We start from the raw sequence: 25000 nt of genomic DNA, 5'->3' as shown, positions 1-25000 counted from the left end.
TGGAGTACTTCTCCTGTCTTATCCAGTGTCCTGTGTGAATTTAAGTATGCTCTCTCTAATTCTCTCGTTCTCTCTTTCTCTCTGAGAACCTGAGCCCTAGGACCATACGTCAGGACTACCGGGCATGCTGACACCTTGCTGTCCCCAGTCCGCCTGGCCTTGCTGCTATTCCAGTTTCAACTGTTCTGCCTGCGGTTACTGAAACCCCTACCTGTCCCAGACCTGCTGTTTTCAACTCTTAATGATCGGCTATGAAAAGCCAACTGAGAGACCTGAGCCCTAGGACCATACGTCGGGACTACCGGCCGTGGTGACTCCTTGCTGTCCCCAGTCCGCCTGGCCTTGCTGCTATTCCAGTTTCAACTGTTCTGCCTGCGGTTATGGAACCCCTACCTGTCCCAGACCTGCTGTTTTCAACTCTTAATGATCGGCTATGAAAAGCCAACTGAGATTTATTCCTGATTATTATTTGACCATGCTTGTCACTTATGAACATTTTTGAACATCTTGGCATGGTTCTGTTATAATCTCCACCCGGCACAGCCAGAAGAGGACTGGCCACCCCTCATAGCCTGGTTCCTCTCTAGGTTTCTTCCTAGGTTTTGGCCTTTCTAGGGAGTTTTTCCTAGCCACCGTGCTTCTACACCTGCATTACTAGCTGTTTGGGGTTTTAGGCTGGGTTTCTGTACAGCACTTCGAGATATTAGCTGATGTAAGAAGGGCTATATAAAATAAAATTGATTGATTGATTGATTGTGTGTGTGTGTGTGTAATTTAGGTGTGCGTGCAGGCACACATCTCCTGTGCTGCAGGTCCTGTCCTGTGTGTTAGGTGTGTGTTTACCTGTGCTGCAGGTCCTATCCTGTGTGTTAGGTGTGTGTTTACCTCGTGCTGCAGGTCCTGTCCTGTGTGTTAGGTGTGTGTTTACCTGTGCTGCAGGTCCTGTCCTGTGTGTTAGGTGTGTTATGTCTGCAGGTCCTGTCCTGTGTGTTAGGTGTGTGTTTACCTGTGCTGCAGGTCTGTCCTGTGTGTTAGGTGTGTGTTTACCTGTGCTGCAGGTCCTGTCCTGTGTGTTAGGTGTGTGTTTACCTGTGCTGCAGGTCCTGTCCTGTGTGTTAGGTGTGTGTTTACCTGTGCTGCAGGTCCTGTCCTGTGTGTTAGGTGTGTGTTTACCTGTGCTGCAGGTCCTGTCCTGTGTGTTAGGTGTGTGTTTACCTGTGCTGCAGGTCCTGTCCTGTGTGTTAGGTGTGTGTTTACCTGTGCTGCAGGTCCTGTACTGTGTGTTAGGTGTGTGTTTACCTGTGCTGCAGGTCCTGTACTGTGTGTCAGGTGTGTGTTTACCTGTGCTCCAGGTCCTGTACTTGCGGTTGTGTCCATGCAGCAGGAGGCCTAACACCAACACGAGGATCATGATCAGACCAATCAGAGCAAGGACCAACAGGAACCACCACTCCTCATAGAACGGACCGTCCCACAGCGCTATGGAGACACAGCACATCCCTGTTATGAAGACCTTTATAGCCAGCCTGGTGAAAGGCTGCTGGTATTACTGTTAAAGCTGGAGCTGCTTCAGGCTGACACTAGATGGCAGCACAGTGTTACACACCAGAGACTGGGTTACTGTGAGCGTGTGTCAGGTAAATAATAATAATAATAATATAATAATAATAATATGGTGTATGTGTGTGTGTGTGTCACGTGTGTGTGTGTCGGGTGTATGTGTGTGTGTGTGACAGGTGTGTGTATGTGACAGGTGTGTGTGTGTCAGGTGTGTGTGTGTGTGTGTCAGGTGTGTGTGTGTGTGACAGGTGTGTGTGTGTGTGACAGGTGTGTGTGTGTCGGGTGTATGTGTGTGTGTGTGTCACGTGTGTGTGTGTCGGGTGTGTATGTGTGTGTATGTGACAGGTGTGTGTGTGTCAGGTGTGTGTGTGTCAGGTGTATGTGTGTGTGTCGGGTGTATGTATGTGTGTGTGTCAGGTGTGTGTGTGTGTGTGTCAGGTGTGTGTGTGTCGGGTGTATGTGTGTGTGTGTCAGGTGTGTGTGTGTCGGGTGTATGTGTGTGTGTGTGTTTACCGGCGAGCGCGGTGGATGGCGTGCTGGGTTCTCCATAACCGTAGCGATTGACAGCGATGACACGGAACTCATATCCGACCCCTGACCTCAGACGGTCCATCTCCACGGTTACCGACCTACTGTTGGGGGGGAGGAGCCTGATAAACGAGTCCCACATCCCTTCATCTGAAGAGAGAGAGAAAGGGGAGAGGAGAGAGGGGGGGGGGGGGGGGTAATGAGAGAATGTAAAAGGAAGTGTAAATATCATTAGAGATAGAAGGAGAGGGGGGAGAAGGAGAGGGGAGATAGAGAAGATAGAAGGAGAGGGGAGATAGAGAAGATAGAAGGAGAGGGGAGATAGAGAAGATAGAAGGAGAGGGGAGATAGAGAAGATAGAAGGAGAGAGAAGATAGAGAAGATAGAAGGAGAGGGGAGATAGAGAAGATAGAAGGAGAGGGGAGATAGAGAAGATAGAAGGAGAGGGGAGATAGAGAAGATAGAAGGAGAGGGGAGATAGAGAAGATAGAAGGAGAGGGGAGATAGAGAAGATAGAAGGAGAGGGGAGATAGAGAAGATAGAAGGAGAGAGAAGATAGAGAAGATAGAAGGAGAGGGGAGATAGAGAAGATAGAAGGAGAGGGGAGATAGAGAAGATAGAAGGAGAGAGAAGATAGAGAAGATAGAAGGAGAGGGGAGATAGAGAAGATAGAAGGAGAGGGGAGATAGAGAAGATAGAAGGAGAGGGGAGATAGAGAAGATAGAAGGAGAGAGAAGATAGAGAAGATAGAAGGAGAGGGGAGATAGAGAAGATAGAAGGAGAGGGGAGATAGAGAAGATAGAAGGAGAGAGAAGATAGAGAAGATAGAAGGAGAGGGGAGATAGAGAAGATAGAAGGAGAGGGGAGATAGAGAAGATAGAAGGAGAGGGGAGATAGAGAAGATAGAAGGAGAGGGGAGATAGAGAAGATAGAAGGAGAGAGAAATAGAGAAGATAGAAGGAGAGGGGAGAGAAGGAGAGGGGAGATAGAGAAGATAGAAGGAGAGGGGAGATAGAGAAGATAGAAGGAGAGAGAAATAGAGAAGATAGAAGGAGAGTGAAATAGAGAAGATAGAAGGAGAGAGAAGATAGAGAAGATAGAAGGAGAGGGGAGATAGAGAAGATAGAAGGAGAGGGGAGATAGAGAAGATAGAAGGAGAGAGAAGATAGAGAAGATAGAAGGAGAGGGGAGATAGAGAAGATAGAAGGAGAGGGGAGATAGAGAAGATAGAAGGAGAGAGAAATAGAGAAGATAGAAGGAGAGAGAAGATAGAGAAGATAGAAGGAGAGAGAAATAGAGAAGATAGAAGGAGAGAGAAGATAGAGAAGATAGAAGGAGAGGGGAGATAGAGAAGATAGAAGGAGAGGGGAGATAGAGAAGATAGAAGGAGAGAGAAATAGAGAAGATAGAAGGAGAGTGAAATAGAGAAGATAGAAGGAGAGAGAAGATAGAGAAGATAGAAGGAGAGGGGAGATAGAGAAGATAGAAGGAGAGGGGAGATAGAGAAGATAGAAGGAGAGGGGAGATAGAGAAGATAGAAGGAGAGAGAAACAGACACACACCACACACAAACACACAGACACACCACACACACATATTCGCTTGCTCACCTGAGGGACGAGCCTCGATGACGTATCCTATGACAGGTCCCGCCCCCGCATCTCCCTCCGACCAATGAATGGTCAGCGCCGAGGAGGACTTGGTGACTGACATCTCCATGGGTGAACCAGGGGTGCCTGGGGGGAGAGGGAGGAGCCATTCCTCACAGATCATTTAAACACAGAGACCTGTAGAGGGTGATGTTGGGGATGTTGAACACCTCACTCCTCACACCCCACACACACACACCCTACACACACACACCTCACACACACCTCACACACACACCTTACACACACCTCACACACACACCTTACACACACACCTCACACCCCACACACACACACCTCACACACACACACCTCACACACACACCTCACACACACACCTTACACACACCTCACACCCCACACACACACACCTTACACACACCTCATACCCCACACACACACACTTCACACACACCTCACACACACACACACCTCAAACACCCCACACACACACACCTAACCCCCCCCTTACCCTGTAGAGGTTGTGAGGTGATGTTGCAGTGTGCTGCAGGTCCGTAGCTGACTGTTCTGGCCTGGACACTGAAGCTGTAGGTTACTCCTTTAGACAGGTCTCTGACCTTTAACCACCGCTGCCAGCTACCCTTCACATCCACCGTCACCACCCGACTCACACCTACACACACACACACACACACACACACACACACACACACACAAGGACACACAGATTAAGTACACTTTAAAACATTTTTAGCAAACACTATTAAACAACTTCAACTTGTTTTGTGTGTCAGCAACATTTTCCTCATTATCATCATGTAAATGAGAAAGGGTGCAGGCAGCAGGCTTCTGGCCAGCCTAGTGGAGTCAGGCAGCAGGCTTCTGGCCAGCCTAGTGGAGTCAGGCAGCAGGCTTTCGGCCAGCCTAGTGGAGTCAGGCAGCAGGCTTTTGGCCAGCCTAGTGGAGTCAGGCAGCAGGCTTTTGGCCAGCCTAGTGGAGTCAGGCAGCAGGCTTTCGGCCAGCCTAGTGGAGTCAGGCAGCAGGCTTTTGGCCAGCCTAGTGGAGTCAGGCAGCAGGCTTTTGGCCAGCCTAGTGGAGTCAGGCAGCAGGCTTTTGGCCAGCCTAGTGGAGTCAGGCAGCAGGCTTTTGGCCAGCCTAGTGGAGTCAGGCAGCAGGCTTTTGGCCAGCCTAGTGGAGTCAGGCAGCAGGCTTTTGGCCAGCCTAGTGGAGTCAGGCAGCAGGCTTTTAGCCAGCCTAGTGGAGTCAGGCAGCAGGCTTTTGGCCAGCCTAGTGGAGTCAGGCAGCAGGCTTTTAGCCAGCCTAGTGGAGTCAGGCAGCAGGCTTTTGGCCAGCCTAGTGGAGTCAGGCAGCAGGCTTTTGGCCAGCCTAGTGGAGTCAGGCAGCAGGCTTTTGGCCAGCCTAGTGGAGTCAGGCAGCAGGCTTTTGGCCAGCCTAGTGGAGTCAGGCAGCAGGCTTTTGGCCAGCCTAGTGGAGTCAGGCAGCAGGCTTTTGGCCAGCCTAGTGGAGTCAGGCAGCAGGCTTTTGGCCAGCCTAGTGGAGTCAGGCAGCAGGCTTCTGGCCAGCCTAGTGGAGTCAGGCAGCAGGCTTTGGCCAGCCTAGTGGAGTCAGGCAGCAGGCTTCTGGCCAGCCTAGTGGAGTCAGGCAGCAGGCTTCTGGCCAGCCTAGTGGAGTCAGGCAGCAGGCTTTTGGCCAGCCTAGTGGAGTCAGGCAGCAGGCTTCTGGCCAGCCTAGTGGAGTCAGGCAGCAGGCTTCTGGCCAGCCTAGTGGAGTCAGGCAGCAGGCTTCTGGCCAGCCTAGTGGAGTCAGGCAGCAGGCTTCTGGCCAGCCTAGTGGAGTCTGCCACTAGCACAGTCAGTGTAGTCAGCTCAGCTGTCCCCGTGGAGACCGTGTCTGTGCCTCCATCTAGGTTGAGCAAAAACTAAACATGGCGGTGTTTGCCTTAGCAATCTCACTGGAATAAAGACCTCCTCCATTCCTGTCATTATTGAAAGAGGTTGTGATATCTCACATCTCAAAATAGGGTTACTTAATGTTAGATCCCTCACTTCCAAGGCAGTTATGGTCAATTAACTAATCACTGATCATAATCTTGATGTGATTGGCTTTGACTGAAACATGGCTTAAGCCTGATGAATTTACTGTGTTAAATGAGGCCTCTCCTCCTGGTTACACTAGTGACCATATCCCCCGCGCATCCCGCAAAGGCGGACGTGTTGCTAACATTTACGATAGCAAAAATGACTGCGTTTTCGTCTTTTGAGCTTATAGTCATGAAATCTTTGCAGTCTTCTCAATCACTATTTATAGCTACTGTTTCCAGGCCTCCTGGGCCGTATACAGCATTCCTCACTGAGTTCCCTGAATTCCTATCTGACCTTGTAGTCATGGCAGATAATATTTTAATTATTGGTGACTTTAATATTCACATGGAAAAGTCCACAGACCCACTCCAAAAGGCTTTCGGAGCCATCATCGACTCAGTGGGTTTTGTCCAACATGTCTCCGGACCTACTCATTGCCACAGTCATTCCCTGGATCTAGTTTTGTCCCGTGGAATAAATATTGTGGATCTAAATGTTTTTCCTCATAACCCTGGACTATCGGACCACCATCTTATTACGTTTGCAATCGCAACAAATAATCTGCTCAGACCCCAACCAAGGACCACCAAAAGCCGTGCAATACATTCTCGGACAACCCAAAGATTCCTAGAGGCCCTTCCAGAATCCCTCCACTTACTCAAGGATGTCGGAGTACATACATCAGTTAACGACCTAACCGCGGATCTAAATGTAACATTGCGTAATACCCTAGATGCAGTCGCACCCCTAAAAACCAAAAACATTTGTCACAAGACATCTGCTCCCTGGTATACAGAAAATACCCGAGCCCTGAAGCAAGCCTCCAGAAAATTGAAACGGAAATGGCGCTCCACCAAACTGGAAGTCTTCCGACTACCTTGGAAAGAAAGTACAGAGCAATATCGAAGAGCCCTCACTGCTGCTCGATCATACTATTTTTCCAACCTAATTGAGGAGAATAAGAACAATCCTAAATGTATTTTTGATACTGTCGCAAAGCTAACTAAAAAGCAGCATTCCCCAAGAGAGGATGGCCTTCACTTCAGCAGTGATGAATTCATGAACTTCTTCGACGAAAAGATCATGATCATTAGAAATCAAATGACGGACTCATCTTTGAATCTGCGTATTTCTCCAAAGCTCAGCTGTCCTGAGTCTGCAGAGAACTGCCAGGACCTAGGATCAATGGAGACACTCAAGTTTTTAAATCCTGTATCTCTTGACACATTCATGAAAATAGTGATGGCCTCTAAACCTTCAAGCTGCATACTCGACCCTATTCCAACTAAACTACTGAAAGAGCTACTTCCTGTGCTTGGCCCTCCTATGTTGAACATAATAAACGGTTCCCTATCCACTGGACGTGCACCAAACTCACTAAAAGTGGCAGTAATAAAGCCTCTCTTGGGGGGCGGCAGGTAGCTTAGTGGTTCAGAGCGTTGTGCCAGTAACCGAAAGGTCGCTGGTTCTAATCCCCGAGCCGACTGGGTGAAAAATCTGTCAATGTGCCCTTGAGCAAGGCACTTAACCCTAATTGCACCTGTAAGTCGCTCTGGATAAGAGCGTCTGCTAAATGACTAAAACAAAACAAAACAAAAAGCCAAACCTCTTCCCAGAAAATGGAAAAAAACTATTGGCTTATATTGGAACTCCCATTCCTCTCAACATGTTTAGAAAAAGCTGTTGTGCAGTAAGTAACTCACTGCCTTCCTGAAGACAAAAAAATATATATCCGAAACGCTTCAGTCTGGTTTTAGACCCCATCATAGCACTGAGACCGCACACGTGAAGGTGGTAAATGACCTTTTAATGGCGTCAGACCAAGGCTCTCTGCATCTGTCCTCGTGCTCCTACACCTTAGTGCTGCTTTTGACACCATCGATCACCACATTATTTTGGAGAGATTGGAAACCTTAATTGGTCTACACGGACAAGTTCTTGCCTGGTTTAGATTTTATCTGTCGGAAAGATATCAGTTCGTCTCTGTGGATGGTTTGTCCTCTGATAAATCAATTGTAGGTTTCGGTGTTCCTCAAGGTTCCGTTTTAGGACCACTATTGTTTTCACTATATATTTTACCTCTTGGTGATGTCATTCGGAAACACAATGTTAACTTTCATTGCTATGCGGACGACACACAGCTCTACATTGTGATGAAACATGGTGAAGCCCCAAAATTGCCTACCAGGAAGCCTGTGTTTCAGACATAAGGAAGTGGATGGCTGCAAATGTTTTACTTTTAAACTCGGACAAAACAGAGATGCTAGTTCTAGGTCCCAAGAAACAAAGAGATCTTCTGTTGGATCTGACAATTCATCTTTATGGTTGTACAGTCGTCTCAAAACAAACTGTGAAGGACCTCGGCGTTACTCTGGACCCAGATCTCTCTTTTGACGAACATATCAAGAATATTTAAAGGACAACTTTTTTACATCTTTGTAACATTACAAAAATCCGAAACTCTTTGTCCATAAATGATGCAGAAAAGCTAATCCATGCTTTTGTCACTTCTAGATTAGACTATTGCAATGCTCTCCGGCTACCCGGATAAAGCACTAAATAAACTTGTTAGTGATAAATACGGCTGCTAGAATCTTGAATGGAACCAAACAATTACATCATATTACTCCAGTGCTAGCCTCTGGCTTCCTGTTAAGGCTAGGGCTGATTTCAAGGTTTTACTGCTAACCTTCAAAGCATTACATGGGCTTGCTCCTACCCATCTCTCCGATTTGGTCCTGCCGTACATACCTACACGTACGCTACGGTCACAAGACGCAGGCCTCCTTATTGTCCCTAGAATTTCTAAGCAAACAGCTGGAGGCAGGGCTTTCTCCTATAGAGCTCAATTTTTATGGAATGGTCGGCCTATCCATGTGAGAGACGCAGACTCGGTCTCGACCTTTAAATCTTTACTGAAGACTCATCTCTTCAGAAGGTCCTATGATTGAGTGTAGTCTGGCCCAGGGGTGCGAAAGTGAACGGAAAGGCACTGGAGCCGGCAAAGCACTGGTGGTATGTTGGTCTGTTGATATCCCTCTAGTTGCTGTCTCTGCCTGGCCAGTTCCTGTCCCTCCATTGGGATTATCTGCCTCTGACCCTATTACGGGGCTGTTTCCCTGGCTTACTGGTGCTTTCCATGCCGTCCCTAGGAGGGGTGCATCACTTGAGTGGGTTGAGTCACTGACGTGATCTTCCTGTCCAGTTTGTTGCTCCCTCGGGCTCGTGCAGTGGAGGAGATCTTCGTGGGCTATATTCAGCCTTGTCTCAGGGTAGTAGGTTGGTGGTCTGTTGATATCCCTCTAGTGGTGTGGGGGCTGTGCTTTGGCAAAGTGGGTGGGGTTATATCCTGCCTGGTTGGCCCTGTCTGGGGGTATCGTCAGACGGGGCCACAGTGTCTCCCGAACCCCCCTGTCTCAGCCTCCAGAGGACCTGAGCCATAGGACCATGCCTCAGGACTACCTGGCCTGATGACTCCTTGCTGTCCCCAGTCCACCTGGTTGTGCTGCTGCTCCAGTTTCCACTCTTCTGCCTGCGGCTATGGAACCCTGACCTGTTCACCGGACGTGCTACCTTGTCCAAGACTTACTGTGTTCAACTCTCTCTCTCTACCACACCTGCTATTTCAACCTCTAAATGCCCGGCTATGAAAAGCCAAGTGTTGTTTACTCCTGATGTACTGACCTGTTTCAACATCTACAACCACTGTGATTATTATTAGAACCCTGCTGGTCATCTATGAACGTTTGAACATCTTGGAGAAAAATCTGGCCTTAATGGCCATGTACTGTTATAATCTCCACCCGGCACAGCCAGAAGGGGACTGGCCACCCCTCAGAGCCCGGTTCCTCTCTAGGTTTCTTCCTAGGTTTCTGCCTTTCTAGGGAGTTTTTCCTAGCCACCGTGCTTCTACATCTGCATTGCTTGCTGTTTGGGGTTTTAGGCTGGGTTTCTGTATAGCACTTTGTGACATCTGCTGATGTAAATAGTGCTTTAGAAATACAATGTGATTGATTGATTGATGTCCAGACAGGTGTGTGTGTGGGTGGGTGTTTGCTAGGTGTGTGTGATTGATAAAATGTGATTGATTGATTGATTGATTGATGTCCAGACAGGTGTGTGTGTGTGTGGGTGTTAGTTACCATGTACAGGCTGTGTGGGTTGGTAGACCACCCTGTACCCCTCCACTACCCCGTTAGAAGTGCTGGGCGCCCCCCAGGTGACGTTGACACTCCATCCTGTCACCTCCGAAAATGACAGGAAACTAGGCTGGCTTGGGGCTGGGGGGAGGGTGGAGGAGAGGGAGAGTAGGTTATAGAGGTGTTCATTACATTCATACATCTAGATATTCGACTTTAACTCACAGAAACACTGCAGACCTGGGTTCAGATACTATTAGATTTACTTTAATTATTTGCATGTCTGCTTTAGACTGACACTTTTGGGACTGTTCTATTTGTTCCATTGCAACAGGCTCCATCATTATCAAGCCCATCTAAAGTATTTTAAAATGATTTCAAATCATATTTGAATCCAGGTCTAACACATACGCATGCTGGGGTTCGCTGGGTGGGTTAGGGGTTAGGGGTTAGGGAACCTACCAGCCTGTAGGGTCTTGGCCCCCGGGGTTAGGGGTTAGGGAACCTACCAGCCTGTAGGGTCTTGGCCCCCGGGGTTAGGGGTTAGGGGTTAGGGAACCTATCAGCCTGTAGGGTCTTGGCCCCCGGGGTTAGGGGTTAGGGAACCTACCAGCCTGTAGGGTCTTGGCCCCCGGGGTTAGGGGTTAGGGGTTAGGGAACCTATCAGCCTGTAGGGTCTTGGCCCCCGGGGTTAGGGGTTAGGGGTTAGGGAACCTACCAGCCTGTAGGGTCTTGGCCCCCGGGGGTTAGGGGGTTAGGGGTTAGGGAACCTATCAGCCTGTAGGGTCTTGGCCCCCGGGGTTAGGGGTTAGGGGTTAGGGAACCTATCAGCCTGTAGGGTCTTGGCGCCCCAGGGTTAGGGGTTAGGGAACCTACCAGCCTGTAGGGTCTTGGCGCCCCGGGGTTAGGGGTTAGGGGTTAGGGAACCTACCAGCCTGTAGGGTCTTGGCCCCCGGGGTTAGGGGTTAGGGGTTAGGGGTTAGGGAACCTACCAGCCTGTAGGGTCTTGGCGCCCCGGGGTTCGCTGGGTGGGCCGTCTCCAGCCGTGTTGAAGGCAGACAGTGTGACGAGGTAGGACGTGTAACACGTGAGGTTGACCAGACGAACACGTGTGTCAGGAACAAACACCACCGTCACCTTCTCTGTCTGGTTCTGTCTGTCACGCTGCCAGTAGTGCATCTGATCACATCACAGGAAACAGGAAGAAGTCACACACAGGAAGAGACGTGAGACCAACAGGATGTATTTATTTTCTACTGAGACAATGGTTCCTTTCTGACTCCCTACCCTTGTCCCTGAAGTGTACACTTGCTCACTCCCCACATATGGAGCAATGTGGAGCAATGTGGAGCAATATGGAGCAATGTGGAGCAATGTGGAGCAATGTGGAGCAATATGGAGCAATGTGGAGCAATATGGAGCAATGTGGACTAATATGGAAATATGTGGAGCAATATGGAGCAATGTGGAGAAATGTGGAGCAATGCGGAGCAATATGGAGCAATATGGAAGTAAATTCCAGGTAATATGCTGTTGAGGTGACTTGTCATGTATCCTCTAGCAACATGACCTGATGCACCCAGCAGAATGATGTTGTGATGTGAGATCAGCAAGTCACTGTAATGGACAGCTGTTATGGCATTATTACTGGACTGGATTATTCTAATAGAAGAAAAAACCTTCAAAACCTCAACTCTCCAAAAGTCATTTCACCATCTGACACTCTTCTTTGCTTCTCTCATCTCCCTCTCTCCATATCTCTCCCTCTCTCCATATCTCTCCCTCTCTCTCCCTCTCTCCATATCTCTCCCTCTCTCCATATCTCTCCCTCTCTCCATATCTCTCCATATCTCTCCCTCTCTCCATATCTCTCCCTCTCTCCATATCTCTCCCTCTCTCCATATATCTCCCTCTCTCCATATCTCTCCCTCTCTCCATATCTCTCCCTCTCTCCATATCTCTCCATATCTCTCCCTCTCTCCATATCTCTCCCTCTCTCCATATCTCTCCCTCTCTCCATGTCTCTCCCTCTCTCCATATCTCTCCCTATCTCCATATATCACCCTCTCTCCATATCTCTCCCTCTCTCCATATCTCTCCCTCTCTCCATATCTCTCCCTCTCTCCATATCTCTCCCTCTCTCTATATCTCTCCATATATCTCACTCTCTCCATATCTCTCCCTCTCTCCATATCTCTCCCACTCTCAATGTCTCTCCCTCTCTCCATATCTCTCCCTCTCTCCATATATCGCCCTCTCTCCATATCTCTCCCTCTCTCCATATCTCTCCCTCTCTCCATATCTCTCCATATCTCTCCCTCTCTCCATATCTCTCCCTCTCTCTCCATATATCTCCCTCTCTCCATATCTCTCCCTCTCTCCATATCTCTCCCTCTCTCCATATCTCTCCATATCTCTCCCTCTCTCCATATATCTCCCTCTCTCCATATCTCTCCCTCTCTCCATATCTCTCCCTCTCTCCATATCTCTCCATATCTCTCCCTCTCTCCATATCTCTCCCTCTCTCCATATCTCTCCCTCTCTCCATATCTCTCCATATCTCTCCCTCTCTCCATATCTCTCCCTCTCTCCATATCTCTCCATATCTCTCCCTCTCTCCATATCTCTCCATATTTCTCCCTCTCTCCATATCTCTCCATATCTCTCCATATCTCTCCCTCTCTCCATATCTCTCCCTCTCTCCATATCTCTCCCTCTCTCCATATCTCTCCCTCTCTCTCCCTCTCTCCATATCTCTCCATATCTCTCCCTCTCTCTCCCTCTCTCCATATCTCTCCCTCTCTCCATATATCTCCCTCTCTCCATATCTCTCCCTCTCTCCATATCTCTCCATATCTCTCCCTCTCTCCATATCTCTCCCTCTCTCCATATCTCTCCATATCTCTCCCTCTCTCCATATCTCTCCCTCTCTCCATATATCGCCCTCTCTCCATATCTCTCCCTCTCTCCATATATCTCCCTCTCTCCATATCTCTCCCTCTCTCCATATCTCCCTCTCTCCATATCTCCCTCTCTCCATATCTCCCCCTCTCTCCATATCTCTCCCTCTCCATATCTCTCCCTCTCCATATCTCTCCCTTTTTCCATCTCTCTCCCTCTCTCCATATATTTCCCTCTCTCCATATATCTCCCTCTCTCCATATCTCTCCCTCTCTCCATATATCTCCCTCTCTCCATATCTCTCCCTCTCTCTCCATCTCTCCCCCTCTCTCCATATCTCTCCCTCTCTCCATATCTCCCCCTCTCTCCATATCTCCGCCTCTCTCCATATCTCTCCCTCCATATCTCTCCCTCTCTCCATATCTCTCACTCTCTCCATATCTCTCCCTCTCTCCATATCTCTCTCTCCTCTCCATCTCTCCCCTACTCTCTCTCCTCTCCATCTCTCCCCTACTCTCTCTCTCCATCTCTTCCCTTCTCTCTCTCCTCTCCATCTCTCCCTTACTCTCTCCTCTCCATATCTCCCCTTCTCTCTCTCCTCTCCACTACTCTCTCTCTCTCCCTCTCTCCATATCTCTCCCTCTCTCCATCTCTCCATATCTCTCCCTCTCTCCATATCTCTCCCTCTCTCCATATCTCTCCCTCTCTCCATATCTCTCCCTCTCTCCATATCTCTCCATATCTCTCCCTCTCTCCATATATCTCCCTCTCTCCATATCTCTCCCTCTCTCCATATCTCTCCCTCTCTCCATATCTCTCCCTCTCTCTCCCTCTCTCCATATCTCTCCATATCTCTCCCTCTCTCTCCCTCTCTCCATATCTCTCCCTCTCTCCATATCTCTCCCTCTCTCCATATCTCTCCCTCTCTCCATATCTCTCCATATCTCTCCCTCTCTCCATATCTCTCCCTCTCTCCATATCTCTCCATATCTCTCCCTCTCTCCATATCTCTCCCTCTCTCCATATATCGCCCTCTCTCCATATCTCTCCCTCTCTCCATATATCTCCCTCTCTCCATATCTCTCCCTCTCTCCATATCTCCCTCTCTCCATATCTCCCTCTCTCCATATCTCCCCCTCTCTCCATATCTCTCCCTCTCCATATCTCTCCCTCTCCATATCTCTCCCTCTCTCCATCTCTCTCCCTCTCTCCATATATTTCCCTCTCTCCATATATCTCCCTCTCTCCATATCTCTCCCTCTCTCCATATATCTCCCTCTCTCCATATCTCTCCCTCTCTCTCCATCTCTCCCCCTCTCTCCATATCTCTCCCTCTCTCCATATCTCCCCCTCTCTCCATATCTCCGCCTCTCTCCATATCTCTCCCTCCATATCTCTCCCTCTCTCCATATCTCTCACTCTCTCCATATCTCTCCCTCTCTCCATATCTCTCTCTCCTCTCCATCTCTCCCCTACTCTCTCTCCTCTCCATCTCTCCCCTACTCTCTCTCTCCATCTCTTCCCTTCTCTCTCTCCTCTCCATCTCTCCCTTACTCTCTCCTCTCCATCTCTCCCCTTCTCTCTCTCCTCTCCACTACTCTCTCTCTCTCCCTCTCTCCATATCTCTCCCTCTCTCCATCTCTCCATATCTCTCCCTCTCTCCATATCTCTCCCTCTCTCCATATCTCTCCCTCTCTCCATATCTCTCCCTCTCTCCATATATCTCCGTCTCTCCATATATCTCCCTCTCTCCATATCTCTCCCTCTCTCCATATCTCTCCATATCTCTCCCTCTCTCCATATCTCTCCCTCTCTCCATATCTCTCCCTCTCTCCATATCTCTCCCTCTCTCCATATCTCTCCATATCTCTCCATATCTCTCCCTCTCTCCATATATCTCCCTCTCTCCATATCTCTCCCTCTCTCCATATCTCTCCATATCTCTCCAACTCTCCATATCTCTCCCTCTCTCCATATCTCTCCATATCTCTCCCTCTCTCCATATCTCTCCCTCTCTCCATATCTCGCCCTCTCTCCATTTCTCTCCATATATCTCCCTCTCTCCATATATCTCCCTCTCTCCATATCTCTCCATATCTCTCCCTCTCTCCATATATCTCCCTCTCTCCATATCTCTCCCTCTCTCCATATCTCTCCCTCTCTCCATATCTCTCCATATCTCTCCCTCTCTCCATATCTCTCCCTCTCTCCATATCTCTCCCTCTCTCCATATCTCTCCCTCTCTCCATATCTCTCCCTCTCTCCATATCTCTCCATATCTCTCCCTCTCTCTCCCTCTCTCCATATCTCTCCCTCTCTCCATATATCTCCCTCTCTCCATATCTCTCCCTCTCTCCATATCTCTCCCTCTCTCCATATCTCTCCCTCTCTCCATATCTCTCCATATCTCTCCCTCTCTCCATATATCGCCCTCTCTCCATATCTCTCCCTCTCTCCATATATCTCCCTCTCTCCATATCTCTCTCTCTCTCCATATCTCCCTCTCTCCATATCTCCCTCTCTCCATATCTCTCCCTCTCTCCATATCTCTCCCTCTCCATATCTCTCCCTCTCCATATCTCTCCCTCTCTCCATCTCTCTCCCTCTCTCCATATATTTCCCTCTCTCCATATATCTCCCTCTCTCCATATCTCTCCCTCTCTCCATATATCTCCCTCTCTCCATATCTCTCCCTCTCTCTCCATCTCTCCCCCTCTCTCCATATCTCTCCCTCTCTCCATATCTCCCCCTCTCTCCATATCTCCCCCTCTCTCCATATCTCTCCCTCCATATCTCTCCCTCTCTCCATATCTCTCACTCTCTCCATATCTCTCCCTCTCTCCATATCTCTCTCTCCTTTCCATCTCTCCCCTACTCTCTCTCCTCTCCATCTCTCCCCTACTCTCTCTCTCCATCTCTTCCCTTCTCTCTCTCCTCTCCATCTCTCCCTTACTCTCTCCTCTCCATCTCTCCCCTTCTCTCTCTCCTCTCCACTACTCTCTCTCTCTCCATCTCTCATCTTCTTTCTCTCTCTCCATCTCTCCCCTTCTCTCTCTCTCCACTTCTCCCTCTCTCTCCATCTCTCCCCTACTCTCTCTCTCTACCCTACTCTCTCTCCTCTCCATCTCTCCCCTACTCTCTCTCCATCTCTCCCCTTCTCTCTCTCTCTCTCTCTCCATCTCCCCCCCTCTCTCTCTCTATCTCTCCCCCCCCTCTCTCTCTCTATCTCTCCCCTACACTCTCTCTCCTCTCCATCTCTCCCCTACTCTCTCTCCTCTCCATCTCTTCCCTTCTCTCTCTCTCTCCATCTCTTCCCTTCTCTCTCTCTCCATCTCTCCCCTTCTCACTTCTCTCTCCTCTCCACTACTCTCTCTCTCTCTCTCTCCCATCTCTCACCTTCTTTCTCTCTCTCCATCTCTCCCCTGCCCTCTCTCTCCCCTTCTCCCTCTCTCTCTCCATCTCTCCCCTACTCTCTCTCTCTATCTCTCCCCTACTCTCTCTCCTCTCCATCTCTCCCCTACTCTCTCTCGCTCCATCTCTCCCCTTCTCTCTCTCTCTCCATCTCTCCCCCTCTCTCTCTCTCTCTCTCCCCTACACTCTCTCTCTCTCCCCTACACACTCTCTCTCTCTCCATCTATCTCCTCTCCATCTACCCTACTCTCTCTCCATCTCTCACCTACTCTCTCTCTCCATCTCTCCCCTACTCTCTCTCTCCCCTACTCTCTCTCCTCTCCATCTCTCCCCTTCTCTCTCTCCGCTCCATCTCTCCCCTTCTCCCTCTCCTCTCCATCTCTCCCCTTCTCTCTCTCCTCTCCATCTCTCCCCTTCTCTCTCTCCTCTCCATCTCTCTCTCCTCTCCATCTCTCTCTCTCTCCATCTCTCCCCTACTCTCTCTCTCCATCTCTCCCCTTCTCTCTCTCCTCTCCATCTCTCCCCTTCTCTCTCCTCTCCATCTCTCACATACTCTCTCTCTCCATCTCTCCCCTACTCTCTCTCCTCTCCATCTATCCCCTTCTCTCTCTCTCTCCATCTCTCCCCTTCCCTCTCCTCTCCATCTCTCCCCTTCTCTCTCTCCTCTCCATCTCTCGCTCTCTCCATCTCTCCCTCTCTCCATATATCTCCCTCTCTCCATATCTCTCCCTCTCTCTCCATCTCTCCCCCTCTCTCTCTCTCCATCTCTCCCCTACTCTCTCTCTCCATCTCTCCCCTTCTCTCTCTCCATTTCTCCCCTACTCTCTCTCCTCTCCATCTCTCACCTACTCTCTCTCCATCTCTCCCCTACTCTCTCTCTCTCTCCCCTACTCTCTCTCCTCTCCATCTCTCCCCAACTCTCTCTCCTCTCCATCTCTCCCCTTCTCTTACTCTCACCCGCTTCATCCTCCTCTTCCCTCTCCTCTCATCCTTTCTCTCTTCATCAGAGAATAAGTATTAGTTATTCCCTTGTTTCCTCTCCTCTAATCAGGATTCTGCAGGGATCTAAGTTTGAAGTTCTAACAGGCTCCGAGAGGGGAAGGAGAGGGGGACAGGGGAGAGAGAGAGGAGGGGGACAGGGGAGAGAGAGAGGAGGGGGACAGGGGAGAGAGAGTGGAGGGGGACAGGGGAGAGAGAGTAGAGGGGGACAGGGGAGAGAGAGAGGAGGGGGACAGGGGAGAGAGAGTGGAGGGGGACAGGGGAGAGAGAGAGGAGGGGGACAGCGGAGAGAGAGAGGAGGGGGACAGGGGAGAGAGAGAGATGAGAGGAAGGATAGAGAGATGAGAGGAAGGATAGAGAGATGAGAGGAAGGACAGAGAGATGAGAGGAAGGATAGAGAGATGAGAGGAAGGAGAGAGAGAAGAGAGATGAGGAGAGAGAAGAGAGGAAGGAGAGAGAGAAGAGAGAAAGGAGAGAGAAGAGAGGAAGGAGAGAGAGAGAGGAGATGAAGGAGAGAGAAGAGAGAGAGAGAAGAGAGAGAGAGAGAGAGAGAGAGAGAGGAAGGAGAGAGAGAGAGGAGATGAAGGAGAGAGAAGAGAGAGAGAGAGAAGAGAGGAAGGAAAGAGAGAGAGAGAGAGAGATGTTCATACACCATGTCTGAATCTGAATAATAAAAACCTTCAGACTTTTCCTCCAAAAGAGAATTAGCGGTGTTACCTTGTAGCCCTGGATGAGTCCATTCTGTGTGTGTAGGGGTGGGAGGTCCCAGGTCACCTCCAGTACAGTAGGAGAGACAGGCACCACTCTGATAGACTGAGGAGGCAAGGATGGAGCTGGAAAGAGATACACACAGTTAGAGAGAGAGAGAGAGAGAGAGAGAGAGAGAGAGAGAGAGAGAGAGAGAGAGAGAGAGAGAGAGAGAGAGAGAGAGAGAGAGAGAGAGAGAGAGAGAGAGAGAGAGAGAGAGAGAGAGAGAGAGAGAATATAACAAAGAGCCCTGAACAACAAGATATACAAGAAAAATTACAAATCCTTGAATCAGCAGTCAAAGACTATCAGAATCCTGTGGATACCCCAACTACAGAACAATAATTATTGGGAAAACTATGAACTCTCCAACCCAAAAAGCCCTGTGGTGCTGATGGTATTTTAAATAATATGAAATGATCAAATATACAGACCACAAATTCAAATTGGCTATACTCAAACTCTTCAACATCATCCTCACTGCAGGTATTTTCCCCGATATTTGGCCAAATATATATAAAAATTTGACCCAAATAATTACAGAGGAATTTGCGTTAACAGCAACTTGGGGGAAATTCTCTGCAGTATCATAAACAGCAGACTACATCATTTCCTTGATGAACACAACTTCCTGAGAAGAAGCCAGATAAGATTTCTTGTTTTTATTATCGTACAACAGACAACATTTACACCCTCCACACTCTAATTGACACCACATTTACACCCTCCACACTCTAATTGACACCACATTTACACCCTCCACACTCTAATTGACACCACATTTACACCCTCCACACTCTAATTGACACCACATTTACACCCTCCACACTCTAATTGACACCACATTTACACCCTCCACACTCTAATTGACACCACATTTACATCCTCCACACTCTAATTGACACCACACCTCCACACTCTAATTGACACCACATTTACACCCTCCACACTCTAATTGACACCACATTTACACCCCCACACTCTAATTGACACCACATTTACACCCTCCACACTCTAATTGACACCACATTTACACCCTCCACACTCTAATTGACACCACATTTACACCCTCCACACTCTAATTGACACCACATTTACACCCTCCACACTCCAATTGACACCACATTTACACCCTCCACACTCGTAATTGACACCACATTTACACCCTCCACACTCCAATTGACACCACATTTACACCCTCCACTCTCTAATTGACACCACATTTACACCCTCCACACTCTAATTGACACCACATTTACACCCTCCACACTCTAATTGACAAACAAGTAAACCAAAACAAAGGCAAAATCTACTCGTGTTTTGTAGACTTCAAGAAAGCATTTGATTCAATTTGGCACCAAGGTCTTTTTTATATACTAATAGAAAGTGGTATTGGGGGGAAAACATTTAATGTTATTAAATCAATGTGCACTAAAAACAAATGTGTGGTTAAAATCGGCAACAAGCAAACAGACTTCTTCTCTCAGGGACGTGGAGTGAAACAGGGCTGTCCAATAAGTCCAACACTATTTAACATCTACATTAATGAATTGACAAAAACATTAGAAGAATCGGCAGCACCTGGTCTCACCCTACACAACACTGAAATCAAGTGTCTGCTGTACTGGCCTCCCGAGTGGCGCAGTGGTCTAAGGCTGTGCCACTAGAGATCCTGGTTCGAATCCAGGCTCTGTCGTAGCCGGCCGCGATCGGGAGACCCATGGGGCGGCGCACAATTGGTCCAGGGTAGGGGAGGGAATGGCTGGCAGGGATGTAGCTCAGTTGGTAGAGCATGGTGTTTGCAACGCCAGGGTTGTGGGTTCGATTCCCACGGGGGGCCAGTATGATATATATATTTTTTAAATAATGTAACTGTAAGTCGCTCTGGATAAGAGCGTCTGCTAAATGACTAAAATGTAAATGAAAATGTACGCAGATGACCTGGTGCTACTGTCTCCCACTAAGGAGGGGTTACAGCAGCATCTAGATCATCTGCACAGGTTCTGCCAGACCTGGGCTCTGACCGTTAATCTAAAAAAAACGAATATAATGATATTCCAAATAAGGTCCGGAAATCAGGATGACAAATATAAATTCTATTTGGACACAATTCTATTAGAACACACCAAAAACTACACGTATCTAGGACTAAATATCAGCAACACAGGTAGCTTTCACATGGCTGTGAATGAGCTGAGAGACAAAGCAAGAAGAGCATTCTATGCCATTAAAATGAATATAAAAATTTAAATTCCAATTAGAATCTGGCTCAAAATGTTCCAATCAATTATAGAACCAATTGCTCTATATGGCAGCGAAGTATGGGGTCCACTCTCTAATAATGAATTCACCAAATGGGACAAACATCCAATCGAAATACTGCATGCAGAGTTTTGCAAGACTGTATTGCAAAACTCAAAATAACGCATGTAGAGCAGAATTGGGTCAATACCGCCCTCCTTATTCAAATAGAAAAAAGAGCCATCAAATTTTACAACCATCTAAAAACAAGTGACCCCAAAACATTCCATCACACAGCTCTACTATGTCAAGAGATTAAACAAGAGAAGAGTCCCCTCAGCCAGCTGGTTCTGAGGCAAGAGAGAGAGAGAGAGCGAGAGAGAGAGAGAGAGAGAGAGAGAGAGAGAGAGAGAGAGAGAGAGAGAGAGAGAGAGACAGAGAGAGAGAGAGAGAGAGAGATACACACGGTTAGAGAGAGAGAGTGTGTTCCAGTGTGGGGTAATCAGTAAAAGGGAAGTGCCCCTAGGTGTTCTAATTGATATCAAACCCAGTCTGAGCCCTAAGGTCACACACACATATAGACACACATGCACACGCACGCACACACACCCACACACACACACACACACACACACACACACACACACACACACACGCACACACACACCCTCAGCTTAAGGCCAGATATCACACTGTTGCATCATCTTCCTCCTATTCCACTTCATCAGCCCCATCATCTTCACCTCTCACCACCTTAGCATGCAACGTGCTTGGCCTACCAATAGCTTTGACTCTGTTCACACACACTGACACACACACAAACACACACACACACTGGCACACACACACACACACACACACAAACACACACACACACTGACACACACACACGAACACTGACACACACACGGCACCTGGGTTGAGTGAGAGTGTGACTGTGTTGCGATTGAAAAGGAAAGTGTGAGATTGGCCTGTCACTGTGAGAGACCACAGGACTATGCTATTATTAATATCTCTGTGTACCTGCTTCTCCGACTGACACGGTGGCCGGCTCAGAGGGTGGGCTCTCTCCTACCATGTTATAGGTTGTCATGACGATCTCATAACACTTAAACTTCTTCAGCTCTGAAACAAAAGGGAACATGTGTCCATGAGTGTCCATGTGTGTGTGTGTGTCCATGTGTGTGTGTTTGTGTGTGTGTGTGTGTGTGTGTTTGTTTAAAGACTTACGTGTTAACTCAAATTCTGTTAAGGAAGCACTGCTCACTGTCTTAAAGCTGGTCAGAGCTGAGAGAGCGATAGATGTAGAGAGAGAGAGAGAGAGAGAGAGAGAGAGAGAGAGAGAGAGAGAGAGAGAGAGAGAGAGAGAGAGAGAGAGAGAGAGAGAGAGAGAGAGAGAGAGAGAGAGAGAGAGAGAGGAGAGAGAGAGAGAGAGAGAGAGAGAGAGAGAGAGAGAGAGAGAGAGAGAGAGAGAGAGAGAGAGAGAGAGAGAGAGAGGAGAGAGAGAGAAAGGGAGAGAGATGTATTTATATATATATATCGTTTTTACATTTTTCATGATCAAAAGGAAGCATTGTAAGTTTAATTTCAAATGTAAAACTACAGTATAATTAATCATTACCAGTGATGTGAGCGCGTGTGGTGGTGTTGTTGGCTGTTGTCATGTCTTCCGGGGGTACGGTACTAGGGGTGGAGTTTACCGGGAGTTCCCGGTAGTACAGCCGGTAGCCAACCAGCACCCCGTTAACACTCTCCTCACTGGGACGCTAGAGTTAACAACCGGTTACCGGGAAGAGTTAGAATGATATCACATGCTTACATCTGTACCATCACAGTTATTCAGGGGTGGATGTGTTGTGTGTGTTTGTGTTTTGCGAGGTGTGTGTGTGTGTGTGTGAGTTTTGTGAGGTGTGTGTGTTTTGTGTTAGTGTTTTGCGAGGTGTGTGTGTCTTGTGTGAGTGTTTTGCGAGTTGTGTGTGTGTGTGTTTTGCGAGGTGTGTGTGTGTGTGTGAGAGTTTTGTGAGGTGTGTGTGTTTTGTGTGAGTGTTTTGCGAGGTGTGTGTGTCTTGTGTGAGTGTTTTGCGAGGTGTGTGTGTCTTGTGTGAGTGTTTTGCGAGTGTGTGTGTGTGTGTGTTTTGCGAGGTGTGTGTGTGTTTTTGCGAGTGTGTGTGTGTGTGTGTTTGTGAGGTATGTGTGTCTGTGTGTGTGTTTTGCGAGGTGTGTGTGTGTGTGTTTTGCGAGGTGTGTGTGTGTTTTGCGAGGTGTGTGTGTGTGTGTTTTGTGAGGTATGTGTGTGTGTGTGTGTGTTTTGCGAGGTGTGTGTGTGTCTGTGTTTTGTGAGGTGTGTGTGTTTTGCGAGGTGTGTGTGTGTTTCGCGAGGTGTGTGTGTGTTTTGTGAGGTGTGTGTGTGTGTGTTTTTACGAGGTGTGTGTGTGTGTGTTTTGCGAGGTGTGTGTGTGTGTGTTTTGCGAGGTGTGTGTGTGTTTTGTGAGGTGTGTGTGTGTTTTGTGAGGTGTGTGTGTGTGTGTTTTGTGAGGTGTGTGTGTGTGTTTTGTGAGGTGTGTGTGTGTGTGTTTTGCGAGGTGTGTGTGTGTGTGTGAGAGTTTTGTGAGGTGTGTGTGTTTTGTGTGAGTGTTTTGCGAGGTGTGTGTGTCTTGTGTGAGTGTTTTGCGAGGTGTGTGTGTGTGTGTTTTGCGAGGTGTGTGTGTGTTTTGCGAGGTGTGTGTGTGTGTGTTTTGTGAGGTATGTGTGTCTGTGTGTGTGTTTTGCGAGGTGTGTGTGTGTGTGTTTTGCGAGGTGTGTGTGTGTTTTGCGAGGTGTGTGTGTGTGTGTTTTGTGAGGTATGTGTGTGTGTGTGTGTGTGTTTTGCGAGGTGTGTGTGTGTCTGTGTTTTGTGAGGTGTGTGTGTTTTGCGAGGTGTGTGTGTGTTTCGCGAGGTGTGTGTGTGTTTTGTGAGGTGTGTGTGTGTGTGTGTTTTACGAGGTGTGTGTGTGTGTGTTTTGCGAGGTGTGTGTGTGTGTGTTTTGCGAGGTGTGTGTGTGTTTTGTGAGGTGTGTGTGTGTTTTGTGAGGTGTGTGTGTGTGTGTTTTGTGAGGTGTGTGTGTGTGTGTTTTGTGAGGTGTGTGTGTGTGTGTTTCGTGAGGTGTGTGAGTGTTTTGTGAGGTGTGTGTGTGTGTGTGTTTTGTGAGGTGTGTGTGTGTTTTGTGAGGTGTGTGTGTGTGTGTTTTGTGAGGTGTGTGTTTGTGTTTAGTGAGGTGTGTGTGTGTGTGTTTTGTGAGGTGTGTGTGTGTGTGTTTTGTGAGGTGTGTGTGTGTGTTTTGTGAGGTGTGTGAGTGTTTTGTGAGGTGTGTGTGTGTGTGTGTTTTGTGAGGTGTGTGTGTGTTTTGTGAGGTGTGTGTGTGTGTGTGTGTGTTTTGTGAGGTGTGTGTGTGTGTGTGTTTTTGTGAGGTGTGTGAGTGTTTTGTGAGGTGTGTGTGTGTGTGTGTGTTTTTTGAGGTGTGTGTGTGTTTTGTGAGGTGTGTGTGTGTTTTGTGAGGTGTGTGTGTGTTTTGTGAGGTGTGTGTGTGTTTTGTGAGGTGTGTGTGTGTTTTGTGAGGTGTGTGTGTTTTGTGAGGTGTGTGTGTGTGTTTTGTGAGGTGTGTGAGTGTTTTGTGAGGTGTGTGTGTGTGTGTTTTGTGAGGTGTGTGTGTGTTTTGTGAGGTGTGTGTACCTGCCACTGCACCAGTACAGAGGTAGTTGTAGAGGGTTTAACTGATACTATCACTGGAGCCTCCTCAGGAACTAGACAGAGACAGATGGAGAGAGATGGAGAGATGGAGAGAGATGGAAAGAGATGGAGAGATGGAGAGATGGAGAGATGGAGAGAGATGGAGAGATGGAGAGAGATTGAGAGAGATGGAGAGAGATGGAGAGATGAGAGAGATGGAGAGATGGAGAGATGAGAGAGATGGAGAGATGGAGAGAGATGGAGAGAGATGGAGAGAGATGGTGAGAGATGGCGAGAGATGGAGAGAGATGGAGAGATGGAGAGAGATGGCGAGATGAGAGAGATGGAGAGAGATGGAGAGATGGAGAGAGATGAGAGATGGAGAGAGATGGAGAGAGATGTAGAGAGATGGAGAGAGATGGAGAGAGATAGAGAGATGGAGAGATGGAGAGAGATGGAGAGAGATGGAGAGATGGAGAGAGATGGAGAGATGGAGAGATGGAGAGATTGAGAGAGAAGGAGAGATAGAGAGATGAGAGAGATGGAGAGATGGAGAGATGGAGAGAGATGGAGAGATGGAGAGAGATGGAGAGATATGGAGAGATGGAGAGATGGAGAGAGATGGAGATATGGAGAGAGATGGAGATATGGAGAGAGATGGAGAGAGATGGAGAGATGGAGAGAGATGGAGAGATGGAGAGATGGAGAGAGATGGAGAGATGGAGAGAGATGGAGAGATGGAGAGAGATGGAGAGATGGAGAGAGATGGAGAGATGGAGAGAGATGGAGAGATGGAGAGATGGAGAGAGATGGAGATGGAGAGAGATGGAGAGATGGAGAGAGATGGAGAGATGGAGAGATGGAGAGAGATGGAGAGATGGAGAGAGATGGAGAGAGATGGAGAGAGATGGAGAGAGATGGAGAGAGATAGAGAGATGGAGAGATGGAGAGAGATGGAGAGATGGAGAGATGGAGAGAGATGGAGAGATGGAGAGAGATGGAGAGATGGAGAGATATGGAGAGATGGAGAGATGGAGAGAGATGGAGATATGGAGA

General features: G+C 48.3%; 1 protein-coding gene across 3 annotated transcripts in view; it reads right to left on the bottom strand.

The window, feature by feature from the left end:
* Window positions 1–25000, bottom strand: part of LOC121534242 (protein sidekick-1-like) — a 107600-nt gene that overhangs the window by 5420 nt on the left and 77180 nt on the right. For all 3 annotated transcript variants that reach the window (XM_045216563.1, XM_045216564.1, XM_045216565.1), the window contains 11 exons: window positions 23948–24018; window positions 21860–22004; window positions 21469–21525; window positions 21262–21363; window positions 17968–18083; window positions 10932–11118; window positions 9943–10080; window positions 4210–4371; window positions 3699–3824; window positions 2074–2238; window positions 1342–1479 (listed from right to left, as the gene is read on the bottom strand). In XM_045216563.1, the coding sequence (XP_045072498.1) occupies window positions 1342–1479; window positions 2074–2238; window positions 3699–3824; window positions 4210–4371; window positions 9943–10080; window positions 10932–11118; window positions 17968–18083; window positions 21262–21363; window positions 21469–21525; window positions 21860–22004; window positions 23948–24018 (1407 nt within the window). The remainder of the gene's footprint in view (window positions 1–1341; window positions 1480–2073; window positions 2239–3698; window positions 3825–4209; window positions 4372–9942; window positions 10081–10931; window positions 11119–17967; window positions 18084–21261; window positions 21364–21468; window positions 21526–21859; window positions 22005–23947; window positions 24019–25000) is intronic.

The sequence above is a fragment of the Coregonus clupeaformis genome, unplaced genomic scaffold (genome assembly GCF_020615455.1).
Source record: "Coregonus clupeaformis isolate EN_2021a unplaced genomic scaffold, ASM2061545v1 scaf0740, whole genome shotgun sequence".
Taxonomy (NCBI): domain Eukaryota; kingdom Metazoa; phylum Chordata; class Actinopteri; order Salmoniformes; family Salmonidae; genus Coregonus; species Coregonus clupeaformis.
This window is presented reverse-complemented; position numbering and strand designations above follow the sequence as displayed.